General features: G+C 42.5%; 2 protein-coding genes across 2 annotated transcripts in view; one reads left to right on the plus strand and one right to left on the minus strand.

The window, feature by feature from the left end:
• Window positions 1–629, plus strand: part of LOC104495865 (late secretory pathway protein AVL9 homolog) — a gene marked incomplete at its 5' end in the record, with an annotated part of 6,315 nt that extends 5,686 nt beyond the window's left edge. Inside the window, one exon of the mRNA XM_010138902.1 lies at window positions 81–629. Coding sequence (XP_010137204.1) covers window positions 81–175 — 95 coding nt within the window. The remainder of the gene's footprint in view (window positions 1–80) is intronic.
• Window positions 630–8,232: 7,603 nt separating this feature from the next.
• Window positions 8,233–14,024, minus strand: KBTBD2 (kelch repeat and BTB (POZ) domain containing 2). Its single transcript, XM_010138900.1, has 3 exons — window positions 13,855–14,024; window positions 11,352–11,517; window positions 8,233–10,951 (listed from the first exon to the last, which is right to left on the minus strand). The coding sequence occupies exons 1-3, from the start codon at window positions 14,022–14,024 to the stop codon at window positions 9,416–9,418; spliced, it is 1,872 nt and encodes a 623-aa protein (XP_010137202.1). The 3' UTR covers window positions 8,233–9,415.
• Window positions 14,025–20,763: the final 6,739 nt, after the last annotated feature.

The following is a 20,763-nucleotide window of genomic DNA, read 5'->3' on the forward strand; positions in this document are numbered from 1 at the left end:
TTTTTTTAATTTTTTTTTATTTTTTATCTGCAATGTTAACACTGCACTATCAACCTTCTTTCTTTGGGTTTGTGCTGCAGGTCAGTCCGTCGGAGGAGCTTTCACAAGTGCGAAATCAGCTATGTCATCGTGGTTTTCCACTTTTACACAGTCAACCCAAAGCCTTGGGGACTAAATGCTGCTCTTGCACAATGCTGCTGAATTTCAGGTGCAATGCTTTCTCTGAGCTGTAAAAAGACCACTCCAAAACGCAGGAGTGGAGATTAACTCCCCAGGACCAAAACATGAGTTGCTTGCAAGCCGACGTGGAATGTCGCCATTCAGGTTCACTGGAAGTGTAGAAGAATGGTGAGTGTCTCCATACAATGGGATGGCATTTGCAGTATATCAGTTGTATTTAAAATTACTTTTCTTTAAAACTGAGCCTTTATAAAGACGTTAGCAAACAGGGCTTCTTGCAAGCCAAATGTGTTTGACTTTAGATTTGTACATTTTCTTGGATGTTGAAAATATTTATGTAATCTAGTTATATTTTTCAAGCCAAATAGCCAAATGTTCGTGAATTGTTAGAAATAAGCAGAGTATATATACTGATTCCTCTTTCAGGTTGGATTTGAGAGCATCTCTGCAGAAAATATACGGTGGAAACCCTTAAAGGGTTCCAAGCCAGGTGGAGCTGTCTCGCTTTCACCTGCAAACTAAAATGGGCAGGGTGAGGAGTGAGACTGTGGCTGGCTCAAGGGTTGTTTTCCTTTCTCCTCTGTAGCCATTCACAGTTGTTTGCATTGATCTGTCTCTAGCTCTCTTGGTGTCCCCAAGTCCATGTGACAGTTGCAAAATGAGTATTTTCTTGATGTTACGCAGTAGGCCTTCACAACTGTGTGTAAGTTCTGGCTGTGTTTTTACCCTGGGGTGCAAATGGCATTCCAGTTGGAGAGAGACCTTCAGGAAAAGGATTGCAAAACAATTCTCCCAAATTGGGATTGGATCGTGGACAGTTTCGTGAGGTCTTGCTCTATGAGGATGTGATTACACCATCAATGTCGTTACACACATACGTATGAACCTGAAGCACTAAAACCACCTCAAACTAGCACAGTAGCAAACTCTGCGAGGCAGTAAAGTGACAAAGACTCTTTCTTCCAAACAAAAATCAGCTATATCGATTTTTCTGTGTCGACTCAGGGAACGTTCTGTTTGGATAACGACTTTTTTCGTAAGGAAAGTAACACTACAATTGAGAGAGTAACTGAGAAGGTTCAGTTTGTGTCCTTGTGTGAAGAAATATAATAGTTTATATGGAAAGGTGAGGTGTAATGCTTCATTTTGTAACGTGCATGCGGTGTCTTCTGTATGCAGCTGTATTCCACTTCCTGTATTTCCTGATCCTGAGAGACATTATTTCCTGTGTGTGCCTCTACCTGCCTTCTAGCTTCCCCACATGATAGCTGGTAACATTTTCTACATTACATTATCAAATGTTCGGGCTTCCTGTAGTAAAAGGCTCTTCGTTTATTGCCTCATCCGTATCTGTCAGCGTTTTGCCATGCTCTTTTCTGGGGCCAAGATTTCAAGTCACGGTTATTTCTTCTATTCCTCAAAAAACCCCATAGCAGCTGTACAAGAGAGAAACAAGATGGCTTGAATGTAATTTGTTTTAAGAAATTAAGTTCTGATTTCTTGAGCTGCTTTTGAAAAGCTAAAAGAAAAGTCACACTTGTATCATGTAATTACTGTCCAACAACTTAGGTTTTTATTGCTTCAAACAGCAATTTGAAAACACAGGATCAGGTTTAAAGCCTCCAGTATTTTTTTTTCCAGAACAAAATGGTTAGAATGGCTATTGAAAAACTAGCTAGTTTGAGTAGTTTCATATGAGAAGGGCAAAAAAGGCCCCTAAAGGTCTAGTAATCTGCTTCTGATGTACAAGTAAAGTCTATCTCTAGAACTGCAACTGTTGCTCCTGGTCTCTGTGTGCGTTTGTACATCTCCTAAGACTTGTGATGCTCTTTGCTGCTTTACTCCACGCTCTGTAATAGATAACTGTATCTTTTCAAAGGCCAGGCACGACTTTAGGTACACAGGAAGAGCTCTGGTGAAGTAAGACTAGGGCTGTGTTTATTCACGATGAGTCCGGAGCTTTCTGATTCAGCACGTGGATGAGAAAATAATCACTCGCTTTTGTGAAATAGTGAACAGCTTATCTGCCCTCTGGGATTAAGTGGTCAGGCTTCATGTTGTAGTGAAGACTGAATAAAGGTGCATAAAAGGATTTAAGCACCTATAAAACTAACTTCAGCAGCTTCAGGCACAGTAGGTAAGTTTAGGGTTAGTTGTTCACGATGGAGAGTTCTAGGAGCCAGGCAGGTAGTTGGTGTTTGCACGTACAAGGGGTAGGAACAGGACCTTGCAGGTCCCTTTTCAGTACCCTTGTCTTCGTCACCTCCTCACCAGTTTCTTCTGTAGAATTCCTCTGTGCCCCAGACTCGTCCGGTCGATTTGTTAGCACTCTGCATCCCCCTTACTCCCACAGGCTCCCTCGCTGGCCTGGGGATGTTAGAAAGGTGACCATCTTTAAATTGGTTTTGGTTGTTGGTGCCTTGGTCTGAGGAAGGGTAGAATGAGGTGCCCTCTGCAGTGCTAAGCTGGTGCACGGCTGCTTGCTGCTTTGTACAGGGACTCTGTTAGGACACTTCACAGTATTTCTCTATGGGCAAGAAGACCCAACAGGTCTTTCTGTGCTGTCTTTTTCCCACTGTCCCAGCTGTCTCTGTTGTGGAGCCAAACTTCAACCTGGCTAAGAGTATTTTCCTTTCTTTACAAATCATAGAATAAGAATCTTGTGTTAATTTTCCATCTTTTTAAGAACTGGCATCCTGCTAGCAAGTTGGACTGTGATTTAAACTCATGCAGTGATTAAGACTCATACCGTGGATGGAGATGAAGTGATCTTCCTAATATGTGGTCTTTGACATTTGCTTAAACTTACTCTTGGGCTGTAGGAAAACATGTAGCCACTGAGGTTTGTCTCAGCTCACGTTGTTGTCGTTGTCTTACGCAAGCACAAGTTATTTTTCCCACCTCTGTTTTAAATTAAATTTTCAGTGCAAGCATTATGATTTATTTAGAAGGGTTTAGGCAGTCAAATTCCATTTCAAAGATCCTGACATCCATTTCTGCACTGCAAGAAACGGAGTCCTCAAGGAACTGGTGAAGGTGCCTCTGAGTCAGCCGTGAAGCTCTGGGGACAGCTCTGTCGTGATGTACGTTCCAAAGGTATTTCTGGCTGTCAGTGTGCAGCAGGAACTGACTTCCAGGTAATACAACAGCGTACCTCCCAACTTCCTGGCATCAAAGGCATCAGCCTCTGCTTTTAGCATGTGCCTGTTTGAGGAACTGCCTGTTGAGCACAGACGTGAGATAAGTCTCCAAAATCCCACAAGACTAAGTATTGTTGACTTAATATTTCACTTGACTAAAACATTCAGCATTTTTCATCAATCATTTTCATGCCATAACCTCAATTCCTGTCCACATCTGGCACCAGTTTCCTCAAATACCACAACGTAATTATCATTTTCAGATCAGTGTTCTAGTACATCACGCTTGTTTGACCTCGTACATCTGTTTTAAGCACCTCTAATTAAATTTAGTATTTTGCCTAAACAAGCTTCTGTTTTCCACAGAAGTTATTGCTAAGCAGAGAAACCAGTGTGGTGGTATTTCATTGTAAAAGGGAAGGCGTGAACGCAGTTTTTAAACATAGAAACTGTTGAAAAAAGTTTCAACTGCTTGATAATCGAACATACAAGTAATGCATTTGATTTTTCTTGTGCTGCTTGCAAAATACATCCAGCCTGTTTAAAGGTCTGTCTGCTTCAAAAGCTGTATTACTATTTCAAGGAATTCATCCCCCCAGAAGACACTAGCAGGCATCTGGGTTTGCTGTTGGTGGCTATTCTTGAGATTCGTCTTCCATTTAAACTGATTGTGGATGGTTTTTGCTAATTTAGGATGAGAGGATCTTCTAGTGTGACTTTTTATTCCCTGCTGGGTCCTGTTTGTTGTGAATTGATTAAAGCCTTCAGTAGGTCACAGACCTCTCTTACATCACTAAGGTCTTCAGGTGCGACTGTAAAATGTTGATGTAGATTCAGCTTCAAAACAGTACGTAGTTCACGTGGCTTTGTGCCACCTAGTCAAAATCAGGATGCTGAGTGAATGAATTGCTGCTCATCCAGTTCTCTGCCATAGTGAGCTATGTTAAAACTTGTACTGTAACTGACACTGTACTGAGCTGAGAAGGGTTTGGTAAATCAATCTTTCCAGGAGGAGGAAACTAAATGCCTTGAGTAACATTCAGATGTGAGTTAGATGAAGCGTCTGTCTAGAAAACGTTGCAGTTCTCTAAAAGTTGTTGAAATGTTTTCGGCCGTATACAAGTAGTGATGCAAACACACTGGAAGATAAATTTACATCGTGTTGTTTATGCCGTGTAATCTTACTTCCTTGCCGGCATTTAGTTTTCATTAAAAAGGGCCTTCATTAAAGGCAGAAACGCTGCGTTCTTGTCCTATGATTAAAGATGTATGACATTGCTTCATGGTGTTCCGAGTCTTTAATGCTAGAGGAGAGGGAGACACTGACTGAAAGCCAGCCCAAGGCTTTAGTTCTCTGGTGTTCCTGGTCTTGACCCGATTCTTTATCAAACATCAGAAGCAGTGTTTGGTTTCATAAAAAATACAGAGATGGAGCCCTTCTGTTGGTTGAAGAGTCAGTTAATAGTGAACCTTACGTAATTCCCTGAGTTGACATGGTACGGGGGCAATCTAGCTGTCTCATTGAGCCCTGTATCGGTTCAAAACTGCCTAATCACGCATTGCTCATCTGGTAATACTATTCCAAAATCAACTGATAGAAAATGAGGGGGGTTGTTACTGCCCTGCCTGAATTTACTGGCTGGTATTGATGAGAACATAATTACTGTTTGCCTCATAGCAGCAGAGAACATGTATGAAGCCTTCTTGTCTTAATCTAGATCACCGAGAATGTAGATAGCACTGCTGTCTACATCCAATGAGCATAAAGAGAATCAAGTAAGATTGTTTAGGCTGAACGAAGAACAGTTAATCTAAAGTGAAGGCAGATGTAGAGGTATTGTCTTAAAAAATTACAGGGAGTAACATCACTTGCATAATCTATGAAACAGATGGAAAATACTGCAGCAGCCCATTCAGTTGCTCCCATGTCTAAATGCAAGAGGCGTTATGAAATGCACACAGAAGCACAGTGGAAAATTAAAGCTCAGGCACACCAGAAAGCAGCAAAAAATAATGCTGAGCTTAATGTGTTGCCTAACATGACCTGTGGTTGCTGACCTTTGCTGCTCCAAATAAATACTGTGTGAATTTTGATGTGTCATGCTGTGCCAGAGCTGGCTGAAGAGTGCGTCCACTCTTACATGGTGGAAATTGCTTAATTTTGTTTCAAACCCCATGCTCAGCATTAACTTAGCCTGCCTTACCTCTTGCACTTACTAAATAAAATCTCAGCATCAACATTTAGCTTGACATAGCCTGAACAGACTTTCAAGGTCTTCATTACATCGCTACGTTTTCAGTACATTTTGTTGTCCTGTCTACTGGCTCTTTGGTCTTACGAACGCGGCAGCACAGTGCATGGGTCTTGCTCTCACCCAGTGGTTCAGGCTGTTCACCAACCTCTTCAGTACTGGAACTTGGGAGGTGTGTTGTGATGGACAGATTTCAGGCTGTCTCCCGGCATCTTGAGTGACCCCTGTGTTTTATTCGGTCTGCAAGTACTCCTCCTCCAGGTCATCAGCTCTGTGCGCAAGAGCTCTGCCATGGGATTCTGGAGGGGAGCTAAACAAAACTTTGTCTGGCTAACATTCAGTATGAAGTGGCAAGAAACCATTTTTAAGGGCGAGCCTGCTTCAAGCTGCCTAAATTGTAAAGCTCCCTTATGTAGGAACCCAGATCGAACAAGACAACAATTTGAGGTAGCTGTAAATGGGAAACAAGCCTGCGAGTAAATGCAGTGTTCTGCAGCCTGGTCTACAGGCGTTCCCTGGCGCTGCTGCGTTGGGGCAGCTGCTAGTGCTTGGAAGCATTGAGAAGAGGAAGGAAAACTGTGTGAAAAGCAGAGCTTTAAAGCTTCAAAAAATTTTGAGTTATTTCCACCCCCACCCTGGAATTAACTGTCCACCTGATCCTCCTCCCTGTAAAACCTGACACAATTCACTGCCCTAGATCTGACTGGTCCCCTCAAACCAAAAATTAACCTTGCAAGGGAATGTGTGTTTGAGCAACTGCAGGAATGAGTGGAGGCGTTAGCGAGAATAAGCAGAGGCCAGATAGCTGCTTTTTATTACTTCAGGTAGAGGGAACTGAAACTGTGGGACTAAAAGTGGTTCTATCAATCAGAGAAAAAGCAAACTCTGCAAATACAGCAAAGCTGGACATAAAAATTCACTGAAACATTACTGAAATATGTAAATGTGCTTCAAAGCCAAGTACAGGTTGAATGGGCTACTATTAGGCTGAAGCTTTGTAGTAAGATACTAGTTCTGAACTGTGAAGGCTCTAATCATATCTGCTCTGGCTATGGAAAGAGAACTGCATGTTTTTCACCTGTTTTGTTCCCAAAGAAGCCTTTCTCTACCTGTACCACTAGTGACCACTTCCAAGCACGTGACAACACTTTGTCTGCATATTCCTTCTTGAATTAGGCAAGGGAAGAATTGAGACTGGAATAGCATTTGTCAGCTGTGTTTTCCTTTGGGGTTGAACGCTGACTGCAGCAACTAGTTGTGTGAGTGAACTAATAGTAAGTATGATTTTAACAGAGGCACTAGAGACCAGTTCAGCACTTGACTAGTCTGAAGTACTGTATTATTAATAGTAAATAAATTTTAAATAAGGTACATCATCTTAGCCCATATAAAATACAAAAAATGCAGATAGTATCTAGAAACCACATAAAAATGATTTATAAAAAATGCAGCCTGGCAGGAAGTCACGTAGCCTGTCTGCATTCCAAAAGATATTCCTAAATGGACAAAATCAAGGACAGTTGTTCCAGGTGACTTAGAGCCACTGCAGTTTAGTCACCATTTCCTATTCAAATTTACCTTCCCACCCCCCCTCCCCCTTTGGGTAAGAAACTACACATAGTATTTTAAACTCAAGCTGAAAGTTCTCAGTAATAGAACTAACCTGCTGTGCTCCTTCACTAGCTGTAGATCATCAGTGCATGAGGAACAGGGGCTGCTTGTAACGCAGCCTGGTACAGCAGGTTGATGGGAGAATGACCCACAGCACTGAGCGGTCCTGTCAGGCTGGAGGTACAGAGATACTGCTCGTGTCTTTACCTGAGGCACGTGCTTGTCCCTGTCATGTTATAAAGCAGTATCACTTTTTCTTCCAGTGTATATTCCCTCGAACAGGCTTGCAACTGGCTCTGTGAAAGCGATATAACCGGACCTATCGGCAGGAACCCAAGTCACTTCTCTTACCTGAGCAATTCAGATGTTAAAAAACTCCATATGTAAATAGGTTATGTCATGTTCATAAAAAAAACAGCAGCTTGCCTCTTTCTGTTGGTACCGTCATGATTCTGGGTCCTGTAAATCCCCCCGTGGTACAAAATGCCAACGCATTAGGAAGAGTGTTACAGAAGTCAGGTTTCTTACCTAAAGTCCCTTTTCCAGTCAAAATCTTTAGTAGTGTAACAAGACAAAACCTTGTAACTCCATCTGAGACACAGCCACAAAAATATATGGCGGTTGGCTTTGTTGAAGGCTGCAACTGTATTTGCTTGGATAAGAACCAGAATTAGGGAAAAGCCAGTGGCAGTCTCCATGATGGAGTAAATAAATTTAGTATTAACTAAGAGACTGAAAACAGGCCTCCCACCTTCTGAGCTTATGGCAAAGATTCTTCTTGACCTCCTTACTGCCTGCCTGTTGTTCTCCCTGTCAGCAGAGAGCCACTGCTGGGAGAAGCGCTGCTTTACAAAACTCATAGTGGGGAACTCCAGTGGTATGTAATCCTCTTCCTGCACACCTCCTTCCCAGCGAGCACTACCAGTTACTGTACTCAGCTCCAGGCTTGTCCCACCCTCACTATTTCTCGTTGTCTTCAACAAGCCACCCGCTCGAAGTGTGCGTGTGGTGGGAGGGTGTCGTGACTGCAGAAAGCACGCTCAAACCTGGTTGGATTCAGTCTTTTTTAATAAATTAATGTCATTCAAAATACAGTGACAGAACATGATGCAGCTGAACATGCTAGTAAGGTTTGTCATGAAGCACCTGTGTTCATGTTAGGTTGGCGGCGCCCCGCTACAGCTAGTGGTTCCTGGGATTAATGCCAGAGCAGCACTAGTCATCTGCTCTCCTGCACGCAGAGCACAGGCTATTCCTGAACGGTTTGCTCCCCCCAAGTAAAAAACCTGACAGCTAAGGGATTTCTATACACAATCACACTACAGTAATGCTTGTTATTAAATTAACAGAAAATAAAGACCTGGTTAATCCACACTAAAACTTTGTTTTACAATGGAAAAATACATCAGCAGCAGGAAGTAATATACATGAGCCAATGTTACTGTAATACAGAACGTGGAGACCTTTACTGATTAAAGCTCCACGGAGACCCGCACTATGAGGGCTGACAATTCCTATTGCAAGCCCAGCAACTTAAGTCCACACCTGGTAAACTACCAGCTGCTTGGAAGACCTGTATTCTAAATAGACAGGTTATAAGTTAGTTAGTGAAAATAGAATACATGCACCTAATAATACAGCGTGACTGAACCTGCAGTCATTTTGCCCTGCATGTTACCATACAATGGAAGATCTACCCTTCCTACCACAGGTAGATCCATGGGATTTGTTTCTTTTTCTTTTCATGGCATTACTATACCAACATGGATATTAGTATTAAGGAAGTGCAGCACAATCCTTGAAATAGGCCACACCCATCATTAGATAACTAGCACTTAAGTAGAATATCCAGGAGGAGTTCAAATGTAACTGGAAGATACTTTCAAGAGAGTCGTGACATCATCCTAGAAACAGTAACTACTTTTTTCTGAAGCTAATTTTCCTGAACTGAGACTTCATAGAACTAGGAATTAATTCTTTAGACAAGTCAGATGCTTAAGCTCATGATACACATACATGGTTCTTAATTATCAGATAATAGTATTTCAGATTATGGAAGCATATCTGCTCATTTCACTGGTTCATACTGAATGGCGGCAAGTGTTAGGTAGGGCATAAAAATACAACTCATGAAAGACAGGCTTGACATCTCTGTTTCCAGACCTGGTCTTTCACAACCATTTATTTCAAGATCACTGAGCACAGCAGCAGTCGTGCAGTCTAACTTGGGAGCTATACGGGTGGTAGAGTAACCATCTCCCCATCCAGCTCAAATTCATCAGCTCCATCTGGTGAGAAGAGATACGTTGGAGGTTTCCAGGGGGACTCTTCAAGGCAGGATGGATAAAGCTTTCCTACAGTGCACCGGAAGTCCTTCCCCAAGTCCCACAGCACGCGTTCCGATATGTGCTGCCTTAGAAACCAGCGGTCAAGCTCCAGGTCATACTGGTAGGTGGCATACTTGGCTCTCTCGTTCATATGGGTTTCTCGTATAAAGACGCATAAGGAGTTGGAGATGACGACGGCTCTGACACAGGGGTCAGAATACCGCTTGGCAGGGATGTTGGCGGCCATTCTCCATTCATTTTTATTCACATCGTAGATTTCCACAGTTACGGAAGACCCATCCACAGTACTGCTGGGGAGCCTTATGCCAGAGTTGCTGGCAATATGCAGTCCTCCAATATAGAATATTTTATCGCCAAAAGCAGCAGCCGAAGCAAAACATCTACTCGTTTGTCGCATAGCCATTTCCACCCACGCGTCTGACCTGGGAAAATAGCAGTACATCAAGTTGTGGGCCATGACATAGATGCAGTTGTGAACTGCTACGGCGGTGCTCCATTGCCACGCACAAGGCAACGGGCTTACCATGGTCCACTCATCTTTCTCGGTGTCGTATCTCTCCACAGTTCTCCGGTTGAGCTCTCCACCGACGCTGTCTCCTCCGATTGCATAGATGTATCCTTCACAGCAGACCAGGGATGGCTTTATACGAACAAAGAGCATCGGTGTCTTTGGAAACCAAGTGTTTTGCTGTGCATCGAACCAGTAAAAGCAATTCACTGTTCTGAAGGCAGCCTGGAGTTTGCTGCTTTTACTATGATTGGTTTTTGTGTTTTTCAGAGGAACTTGCCCCCCTGCTATATAGATGTCATTGTCGGGAGTTACAAGCGTCCCGACCTTATGCAGGTCAGCAGGAGGGTTGCAGAGTTTGTAAACTTTTTCTGCCTGGGGGCTATAACAGACAGAAGAATAAAGACTACCGGGGTTTTCAGCAGCAGCTTCAATGAATATCATCATCTCCTCTTTTGTCATACCTAGTCTGGGCTTGAAGAACTTGGGCATCGATTTGTAGAGTCCTTGCACCACCACTGATTTATCATTGGGCGGCAAGCCTTGAAACCAGGCTCTCTGCGTTACTTCTGAAAGTGCATCAATTCGGATTTGGCTAAGAACAGAGGACAAATACTGCGAGCGCGATTCCGTGTTGTACTCCAGCCACAGCATCGCAGCTTCACGAACTGTCTCCTCCTTTTCCACGTTTAAATTGTCACTGCTTAAAATATCTATCAGGAGGTCATGGGAGAGCTGCATGAAAGCCTCCTGGTGATACACCGCTGTGAACTTGTGCTCCACCATTCTTTTAGCGCTCTGTTTTAGCTCCTCACAGCTGAAGAGATCAGCAAAACTTAACAGACGCACACAGTTTTCCGCATTAATTTTTTTGATTAAGTACTCTCTGCATCGCTGTAACACATCATCTACCTGTAACACAAGGAAGAAACACGCTCAGTATTACTGCCTGCAGGTAAGAATACCTGAAGTTAGTGCTGAACAGGAGTTCCGGCCTGGAATACTGTATATACACAGCAAAACAGCAGGGACTGGCTCACTGCCTCATACAGCTCAGGTCCATCACGTGATTATGCCTGCTGGAGACACCGATGGTGTAGATGTTAGAAATGTGCTACTTTACTTCACCCTCCACAGGGGCCACAAAGCAAGGAGGCACACAAAATGTATCTGATGAGCAGCTGCCATCATCTATACTGAGCAAACGTACTTTGGAAAGACTGAACAGAACAGACTATTTAACAGGATAAAGCAAAAAAATGGTACAAGGATTAGCAGCAGTTACTTCGTACTCGGACTAAAACACTCCTACCTGTAAGAAGCAGGCGGTTTCATAAAGCTGTTCTACTGTGCTGTCACTTATTGCCAAGTTACCCGTGTATGCATAAGTTATGATAATCTGTAAAGTGGCCGCATCCACATTCCTCAGGTGTACGTGTGTTTGTTTACTTTCACTGAGCCCGCTCATGAACATGGCTCTGAGGAGAAATAAACACAGGAAGACAAGGAGCAGCAGTAAGTACAGGCATTTTAAATAGTCACCTCAAAGTCTTCAGTGATTGCACTCCCAAAGGTGAACAACCTCTTTTGGTTGCCTCTTTAGAGACGTTTATTACTTACCTTAGACCACCATCTAGTATTTAAGCTTTTGTATTTGTACAGAACATTCAAAAAATCTCAGTGTCTTCCATAGAAGTATTTTACTCAAGCTCTTTTGTGTTAATCAGCAGAGAACTCTCATGTTTTTGGTTTTAATGATAGCATTTAAAACTTTTTCTGTACTGGGTGATAAAAGGGAAGAAACATCCTCTGAAAAAAACACTGTTGAAACACGTACAGCTAGGTTTTAGATTCTAGAACAGAAGAGGCAGACCTAAGTATGCATCAGTCTGAGTTAAGTCCTACTCAAAAGCATGCTCAAATGCAATTCTCATTCCAAGAAGCATCCAGTACAAGGACAACAGCCCAGCATCATTCCCTCCTGCCCCAGAAGGGGGCTTAGAAGACAGGTCTCTCTGTCTTCTAAGCTCCGTGTAACTCCAGGCAACCAGCATTTTAGGAGGGATCACTGACTGGCCAAGTGAGTATCAACTTGCTACGCAGCTTTTTAAAGGCCAACAGCACAAGCGCCAGCAGAGTCTCCTCTTCACAGACAGGAAGAGGCAGCTGTCAGAGAATCCAGCTCCAGTGTGTGCTCATGCTGCTGAGCAGCCCGTGCCAGAGCTGGGCTGCTGCAGCGCAGCGTCGAGCGCAAGGATGGAAGGTCAACGGGCTGCAGTTATACACAATGGCTAGATCACGCTAAGAGATGCTTTTCTGTTCCTCCCCCTCTCCACACAGCCTCCTTCAGCACTATCAATTTTTCATAATCAAGCTAAATTTAGGAAGCTGAGCATCTTTTTGTAAACGAAAGTAGAGAAGAAAAACAGAACATGACAAAACCACACGCTTGTTACTTCTTTTAACCAGTGCCAAAACTTCATTCCATAAATAATAAACACACACATATGAATAAGAGATCTGACTGCACACTCTAATGCGGCACGCCGTGTGGACTCATGACAGCTTTCCAACCTTGTGATTAGCCACCCACATTAAATCTGGCCACATTTCCAGTGGCTGTTACGTTACAGACTGCTGGAACTATGTCATCTGCACAAGGCCAACGGCAATAATTGTTATCTAGCAATCACACAATAATTGTTGCTTAAAATCATACCAGACTTATGTAAGATGAAAAAAATCTAAAAACCAGCAGCAACAAAACCTTCTGTGAAAGCAATAAATTGATCCTTGAATAGTTCTATACAAGAAAGCAGACAACTTACAGGAAACATTGTAGAAGTGTTCTGTATCATGAGCCCATCTCACAGAGAAAACAGAACTTGCGAACCTTCCCTTGACCGAACAGGAATGAAAAGTTGTAACCCCTCCACCGTGCATCAGGAAGGCAAAACCTGTGGATGTCACCACTGCCAATTTCAAGCTTCAAAATTCCTTCCAGACAGGAAGATTAATTCTACTGTGTTGCCAACAAAAAATGATTAATCACTGCAGAAAATTCATGGTGCCTCGGCTTCTGGGACTTACTATGAAGGTGTCTGCAAAAAGTAGCAGCACCTGATATATCTTACTGATGAAAACTTTCCAAAAGACAAAACACAGGACACCTGGGAAGCAGGAGCTATTGGATTAAAAACTGCAACAGCAGCTCAGTAGGGGGGGGGAAAAAACAAAACACACCCATAAAAAAAACTTGTTGCATTGCAGCAAGACTCTCAGGCAAGAGAAGAGTTTGTGGCATCTTTGCTGAGCAGAGAAAACCAGATGACTTGGGAAAGGAAGCCATGAACTTGCACAGCAATCCCTACTAGTAACGGGGGCTTCTGCTAAGCATCTACACCTAAGAAACAGGACAACGGAACTCCCATAGCGGAGTCTCAAAACCCCTTGTTACCCTACCTTGGGAAATAAAAAAAAATTGCAGTATTTAAAGATTAAGTATGAAGAATAACAAATTTACTAATTACTCAGACTCAATTAACTCCCTACAGAAAACAACCATCACAAGTGTGATTTATTTTTCACTTACTGTAAAAAACTACAGTACCAATCCAAAGTCAGTCAACAAGATGCTGCAAGATTTATGTTACTCTTTTGGTGTTAGCAAGAAATGATATTTAGGGTTTTACTCACTTGACTGATCTTTAAAACTCTCTGCAACACATTAATTGTTAATCAATTCAGTAGTATTACACTCAAAACCAGGTATCACAGATTTTCTAGAATTAGCAGATCCCAGTTCGAATACTCACCTGAAATACGAGCTGCATGTCGCTAGAACCATCTTATGACAGGGAAATTCAGTGCCCTCAACAATCAACACTATGTCAGTTAGCAACTGCTGTTCATAGAAGAATTTTAACTGCTCCAGCAAGGACACAGCATACTCTGTATTTATCTGCCTCTCGTCCTGGGTAGACATGACTGTATTCCATTAATATTTCCAGGACCAGAGAGAAAAGTCAAGATCTTTTTGCCAGAGAAAGGTCAGCTGAATGTTTCTGAAGTAACAAGGGAAGAAACAGCAGGAGGTCTGTAGCCTTCAGAAGCGATACTGATAAAAAGGCAGCGTTATCTTGGACTGCTGAATCAATGGTTCAGACTTTGACCTCCTATTAGGTCATCATGCTTTGCCTTGATGTCACAGTCTGTTCGGAGACTTTCAAGAGTGTCTGCAGAGCTCCTGTTGAGATCTGTGATGCAGCACATGAACGAGCAAAAGCGAAGTCTGAGGTAGATTTCGTGGGAACATCTCGTGATCAGTGGCTGCACTTGAGTGACTGGAAGTAGGAGAATAAAATTAATTTACACATTAGCACTTTTTCAAAAACCTTTTATAGTTACCCCTTAAAGGTAATTGTCTAACAAGCTTATTTCTAAATTAGTACTTAGCTACTTGCACTAAAACTCTTGTAGAGAAAAAAGCCAACAGAAGTCCTGAAGAGAAATGAAAAGCAGAAGAGTTTGTCCATTAATTCTCATCAAGACCTAGACTCAAGATAATTTATTTTGTCAACACAGATTGTAAGGCTGCAGAGTTAAAACAAGGTTCAGTAAGACTTCGTTCCCCTTCCAAGACTTGCCCAGTTTTCCCACTGAGTCCACCTGTGCATTTCCTTCAGCCACTGATAAGATAGCCTTTTTTTTTTTCATTTCCATATTAAACAGCTACTTTTTATGCTTCTGTTTTTGCCTACTTAAAGCTTATCAGTACCAGGCCACTAAATACAGAAATGCAGTTTCTTCAACATTCCATCATTTTCCAGCCAAACTCTCAACATCATCATCAACCCATTTATTTCACCTACAGAACAAGCAGAATCAGAGCTAAGGATTAAAAACCCGTATTCCCAGTGCTTATTTGATTCATTTTCTCATCCACAGACCCAGGTGAGCATGACTGCTGCAGACAGGAGAAAAGAAAAATAAGGAGGTAATAGGAGCAAAAGAATGCTGGAATAGCAGCGGTCAAAACACTTGCAGCGGTTATAAAACAATGACCACAAGCTTCTTGTTTGGACATTTCTCCTCCTCTTAAAAATGGTGTTTGATCTCCTCTTCCATGTGAACGCAGAAGCCTAATTAAGAATGGGAGAGTTGTGACAGTAAAATCACCACGATAAAGGACACCAGAGTACCACATCTACCAAATACCTCCAGATTTATTCAATCCTGCGCTGTGCTTTCGCATCTCAAAATCAAGCAGTAACATGCGACATGTTTGTCTAATGTCTGAGACATCACTATCATTATTGTTCATGATGAACAGTGAATGCAGAAATACCTTACTTGAAACGACACACTCTGAATGCCCTACAAAAATAACAGTTTAGGGTAAGATAAAGGCTGTAGAATACCTGCCAGCCATATCAAAGATCTGCTATTTCCACAGAGCCCTGCTGAAATACAATTCAAAGGCGGCTGTCTCTTACTATTCACTTACTGGAAACAGATATGCTTAATTAATGCCACCTTAATTATTACTCATTTAGTGTCACCGATCTTTTTAGTGAGGAAATATACACAAACAGGAGCCTCAAACTCTTACTTTTCACTGGCTGTTTACCTGGAAAACAGTCAAAATATTCAAACCCGGTGATTGCTGTCTGTACAGGGGAAGCCAGTTAATGAAGAAAACCAGAAAAGTTCTTCATATTTAGGGAAGGAGGAGGGAGAGCCTCTTACCTGCGGTAACAACAGACATTAGCCTAAGTCTTGACTTCAGACCTTCAAGTTTCGGTGCAGTTGACCGCTGAGGTCACTAAACCCCCAGTATTTCGAGCACATACAAAGACACCGTTCATCTAAAGCAATGACCTGCTGCTTGAAGTCACTGCTTCTTTCCACCAAATTAGTACGCGTCCTGTCTCCACACCGCTGACCATTATCCTGGTTATCTGAGAGGAGCTTAACATGCAACCTAATCCACTGACAGATTTTGCACTGAACTTTAAATGGCTACAGAGACATGCGGACTTCCTAAGTGTGGTAGGCCCAGAGAAATAAATAGCTCGTGGCCCTGCTGGTATCCCGGCTCTCTCAGCATTGTTTTTCCTGGCTGAAGAGTAAAGTTTCAAGAACAATACAAACGGGTGGATTAAGCTCTGTTCAGGCAGAGCATCCTTGGTAGTAATCAGCTTTAGCAAAAGCAGTCATTGATATCATAACTTCCTATTCTGATGTAATTTTAAGGAATATAAATCTTCAGAAACAGGGGAAAAAGAGCACAACACGCACTGATTTAGCCATTAAGTAACAGAACCAGTGAAGGAGAGATCGAGATACACCTGCTAGTAAGATGAAAGGCGTTTTTGGCAGCGTGCGGCTGACAGTCGATAACTGAAAAAGCAGACCTGTTCAACAGAAGAGAAGTTGAAACTGTGAAATTAATTACTATAAATAGCTGGAACATTTGACTATGACCCTCCGTAGCAGAAAAGATGGAAGAGATGACAAGAGTCTTGCTGCAGAACATTTATGTGATGTGAACCACCTCTGAACTGTACATTTACAAAGCAGAGTCCTCGGTTTACAAGCTGATCTTGACCCATCTCACCTCCATGATGTGTTCCGTGGAGGTGTGCGTGGTAGGAACGAGCTATGTACCTGACTCTTGTTTTCCACATCCACACTGCTTTTTGCTGCCAATGAGAACCATTGTTAAAGAATAAAATTTGGTATTTGTCACCAAGTCAGGAGTCTTGTAACAGAACCATGCTAAAAACTCCTCAGGAGACACTAAGTACAAAAAGGATCTCTAAATTTCTGGTCTAAAATTATCATCATTTATATTGTCATTTGCCCAGGAGAAGCAAGTCTGTTCTAAATACTGGGATAAGTGGTGTAGGAGTATCATTTTGTGCCTGGAAAGTCATCCAAGACCTCTCTCACACCTCTCTGAAGAGTTCAAGACCACTTTAAAGGAGATACTCTCCTCACTTTAGAAGCTGAAATACTGAGGCACTGAATTAAGAATCAACTTGTCCAAAGCCACACACTTGCCAAAGCAGAACTGCAAGAGGCTCAGTTCTCCCCAGTCCCAACCTAACATCTCTCACTGCACCACGCTCGGCTGGCGTACAGCTCCTGGGTCCCAGCTAACTGAAAAACTGTGAGCTGGAGAAGATGTTTACAGATGCACTACAGCCTCCTGCAGGTGCCCTTACACGGCAGTGAACGCTTCTGATTTAGGGATGAAAAGATCTTTGGCTGAAGTTAGCTTTATATCCTGGACCAACATTTTAATAGAATGAAAATAATCCCCAAGTACAAGTTCTACGAATAAGACTTTCCCCTTCAGCGATGTCACTGGAATGACCTTTTTGTTCTGGGTAACTTCTTGGAAGTCAGCGATCTAAAACAGGGCTGGTAGGTAGCTGCTGGAAGGCCACGGTGCTACTGGATTTTAAACGAAGCCTAATTATTACCAGGTGATCCAGAGTAACTCCCTATCAAGTTGGAGAGCAACGTTAAGTAACAGGTCGATAAGAAGGTTTGTTTTTAAGTAATTACTCCTTCCAGCTTAAGCAATCTTAATGAGGTGGCTTTTAACACTTGCTCATGTACTTCAGATCTGAATGAGACCATTAAAAAAATTAGTCATCAAATGTTAATGAGTTATGGGACAGGCTATTGATTGCTGCCTTCGAATCTCTTTATCTCCTGAGGTCGGGCAAAGACTGATAAACAGAGATGCATACTGCACTGCCTACGTGGCCTTGTTAACAACGTACTTCAAGGTACAGCATGGAATAAGTATATTGACTATTTCCAGTTTAATCAGGAAAGGTATGAAATATATAGATATCATATTCTTCAACTGGACAAGTTCAAAACTTGCTTTATTTTTTCCAAATTATAAGAAGGGCAAAACAGACCGTGCATTTTTTGTGATTAATATATTTTGATACAAGAAATAAGTTCTTCTGAAAATCCCATTAAGAAGTCTGCCAAGTTGGATGCCTAACTTCCAATAAAACTCTATGAAAGTCTCACAGGTTCCCATCTGCATCTTCAGCCATCTCTTGAATTCTAACTTTACTAACTACAAGTCACACTTCAATAAACCTGCACGATTCGGAAAAAAAAAGCAATCACCAATACTTACTTTCCTGGACATTCAACTTATTTAATCTAGTTTTAACTAATAACAAAAAAAAAAGGCTTTAAATACTACTTTTGCACACTTTTAATCAAATTCCTATTTCCATCCCAGAGAGCTTCATATGAATCGCAAGTAAAAACACGTCTAAAGAAGTGAGTCATTCACTATTTTTAACATAATAAAATGTCAGAATTAAGAGCTGAACGACCGTAAGCCAAACTACACAAGCCTTTCTGGGTGTAGAGGCAGCAATCTTCCCAGGTAGCAAAGAGAGCACCGAGCTTGGGCACTTCAGTACCCAGTTACTGTAAGGGTACACTGAGTTACACATCACCATCTCTCAAAATGATCACACCAGCTGATAGCAAGGAGGAATACAGGTACCAAAACCCATTAAAATCAGTTCTGTAAAGCAATACGCCCAGCCACCAGATCTCAAAGATAGGAAAGGAAGGAGAAAAAGGAGTTGGAAGCTCTAGGTTCTGGAGTAATGTATCAGGTTTGCATCCTTGGCAGCCAATAAGAAATAGGTAATTGATGAAATGGTTCCAGACTTGGAAGTTCTCCTCTCTTTTAAAGCCATCAAAGGTGTCTTTTGATTGCACTGCAATCCAGAAACCCAAGGACATCAAGGAGATCCTAACAGACAACAACAAGAAATTTCACAAAAAAACAAGGACCAACTTACTCCTACAGTGTTATCATCCTGGAAATTACTACTCACTTGTAAACTACTACTGGCTTCCACACCTATTACGCTTGGGAGGGGAGTTACAGCTTTGAGGGAGGTGAGCTCTCTGAAACTACACAAAAGCATCAGACTGTGCTAACAACGTGTTTGGTCACAGGGCACTCCTCACTACCAGTTTCTTTCCTGTTTTTCTGCTCCTAAAGGAAGTTATACTCGAAAGGAAATACCTGCTCAGAAATAAAATTAGCAGAAGATAAACCGACAGCTTGGCAACTGGCCTTCTGTGCTGCACACAGGTAGTTTCCACCCCCAAGGGCGTTTCTGTTTTGTGGAAAGACTTGACCTGTTTTGGAAAATTAACCTTTGGAAAAAAAAAGTGGGCCAGGGATGTCTTCAGTAAGGTCTAGCCAGGTAGCACTTAAGTGCAGAAAAGTGCTTTTTATCTCTGACATCCAGTGTGTTAATGAAGCTAGTCTGGTTTATTTAACCCCTTAAATTCCAGTTCACAAACACAGGTCACTCCCTTCAGTACGCGCTATGAGATACGATGATGTTCAGCTAGAAATTCAAGCATTTCTACGTTAAGAAATCAGATCAGTAATTAACGTGTCTTAACTCACCATAAGTTAGTTCCCGAAAAGTTAAGAGTCTTGTAAGGGGTATCTTATTCAGGCATAGAACATTTATTCTCAAAATGCAAGAGCCACTAAAGTAAGGAAGAGAAGCATTAGGATTTGCCCCAATTCTGCTCTTTCATAATCACATGACCAAAACAAGCCTGCCTCAGAAAAAAAAAAACAAACACCAAACCTCACAACCACCACCTGTCCAAAATGGAATCAGAAAAACACTAAATAAGCAGTAACATCCTTTCTTCGGCTTTGCTCTGTTCCTGCAAGATGGTAGGACCCTTTTACTCCACACACAAAAACAATTTGGAAAGAAGCGTGACGCCTCTACCCAGACGACAAGATGACATGATTTACACATCTGAGTATATTCGGTATTAAAAACTACCTATTTCTCCTGGCATATTTATGAGAAACTGAAATAAGTTGATTGTGTCTTTTAATGCTGTCCTAAATACATTGTATTAGCAAAACTCAGGTAGCTGCAGCCCTGGGTGTGCTCACCACCTTTCAGGTCCCCTGTGATCACAAAGTAATATAGAGAGCCAAGCTGTAGCTCCGCAAGGAAACCTCTAAAAATGCAGATGCGAACTGCAACACAAATCTACTGCTAAATCATAAGTAAAGTGCTTTCAAAAGCCAGCAGTTATCTATCCCGTTCAGAACGGAAATAATAGTAAATACTGGAAAGTTCTTTGGCACGCAGATGGCTAACTTCAAAGCTACGCTATGCATATATTTAGTCTATAAAAGCGCACTAAGAATTATTTCAAATCCACACGTAAACAGTGAAGCCCACCCTCGGTTGCTGTAGCTACTAATACTATACGTACGCACGCAACTAGACCTATCGGCAAGGAAAGGCGGGCAACTACAAGAAAGGCAATGCCACTACCGAGCTCTTCCAGGAGACTTCATCGTGACTGTCCCTTCAGGCATCGCTCACAAACCCACCGAAGTTGCCAACATCCCAAGCTGCTCGGCTGACGAGGCGCACGGAACGCTGGCAGCCCCGCTGCCCACCCCGTTACAGGCCGGAGTTTACAGCCCCCTCCTGCTTGCGGGACGCAGCGACACGGTCCTGGAGAGGGAACACGTTTGTTTTCCTCTTCCGGGCACCCAGGTGCGCCGTCCCGACCCTCCCTTAATTCCGCCTCTGCTCCCCTCAGATGCTCCCCACCAGTTCGAAGGAAGGGGGCACCTTCCTGCCCCGCGAGTACCGGCGCTGCGGGGGTCG

This window comes from Buceros rhinoceros, unplaced genomic scaffold (assembly GCF_000710305.1).
Source record: "Buceros rhinoceros silvestris isolate BGI_N320 unplaced genomic scaffold, ASM71030v1 scaffold13446, whole genome shotgun sequence".
Taxonomy (NCBI): Eukaryota; Metazoa; Chordata; class Aves; order Bucerotiformes; family Bucerotidae; genus Buceros; species Buceros rhinoceros.

Bases quoted from the DNA above. Each gene is read 5' to 3' on its own strand.
- KBTBD2 (XM_010138900.1), bottom strand. From the start codon at position 14,024: ATGTCTACCCAGGACGAGAGGCAGATAAATACAGAGTATGCTGTGTCC. The intron at 11,518-13,854 runs GTGAGTATTCGA...ATTTCTCCTCAG, and splicing joins ACATGCAGCTCGTATTTCAG to AGCCATGTTCATGAGCGGGC. The intron at 10,952-11,351 runs GTAGGAGTGTTT...CTTGTGTTACAG, and splicing joins AAACCGCCTGCTTCTTACAG to GTAGATGATGTGTTACAGCG.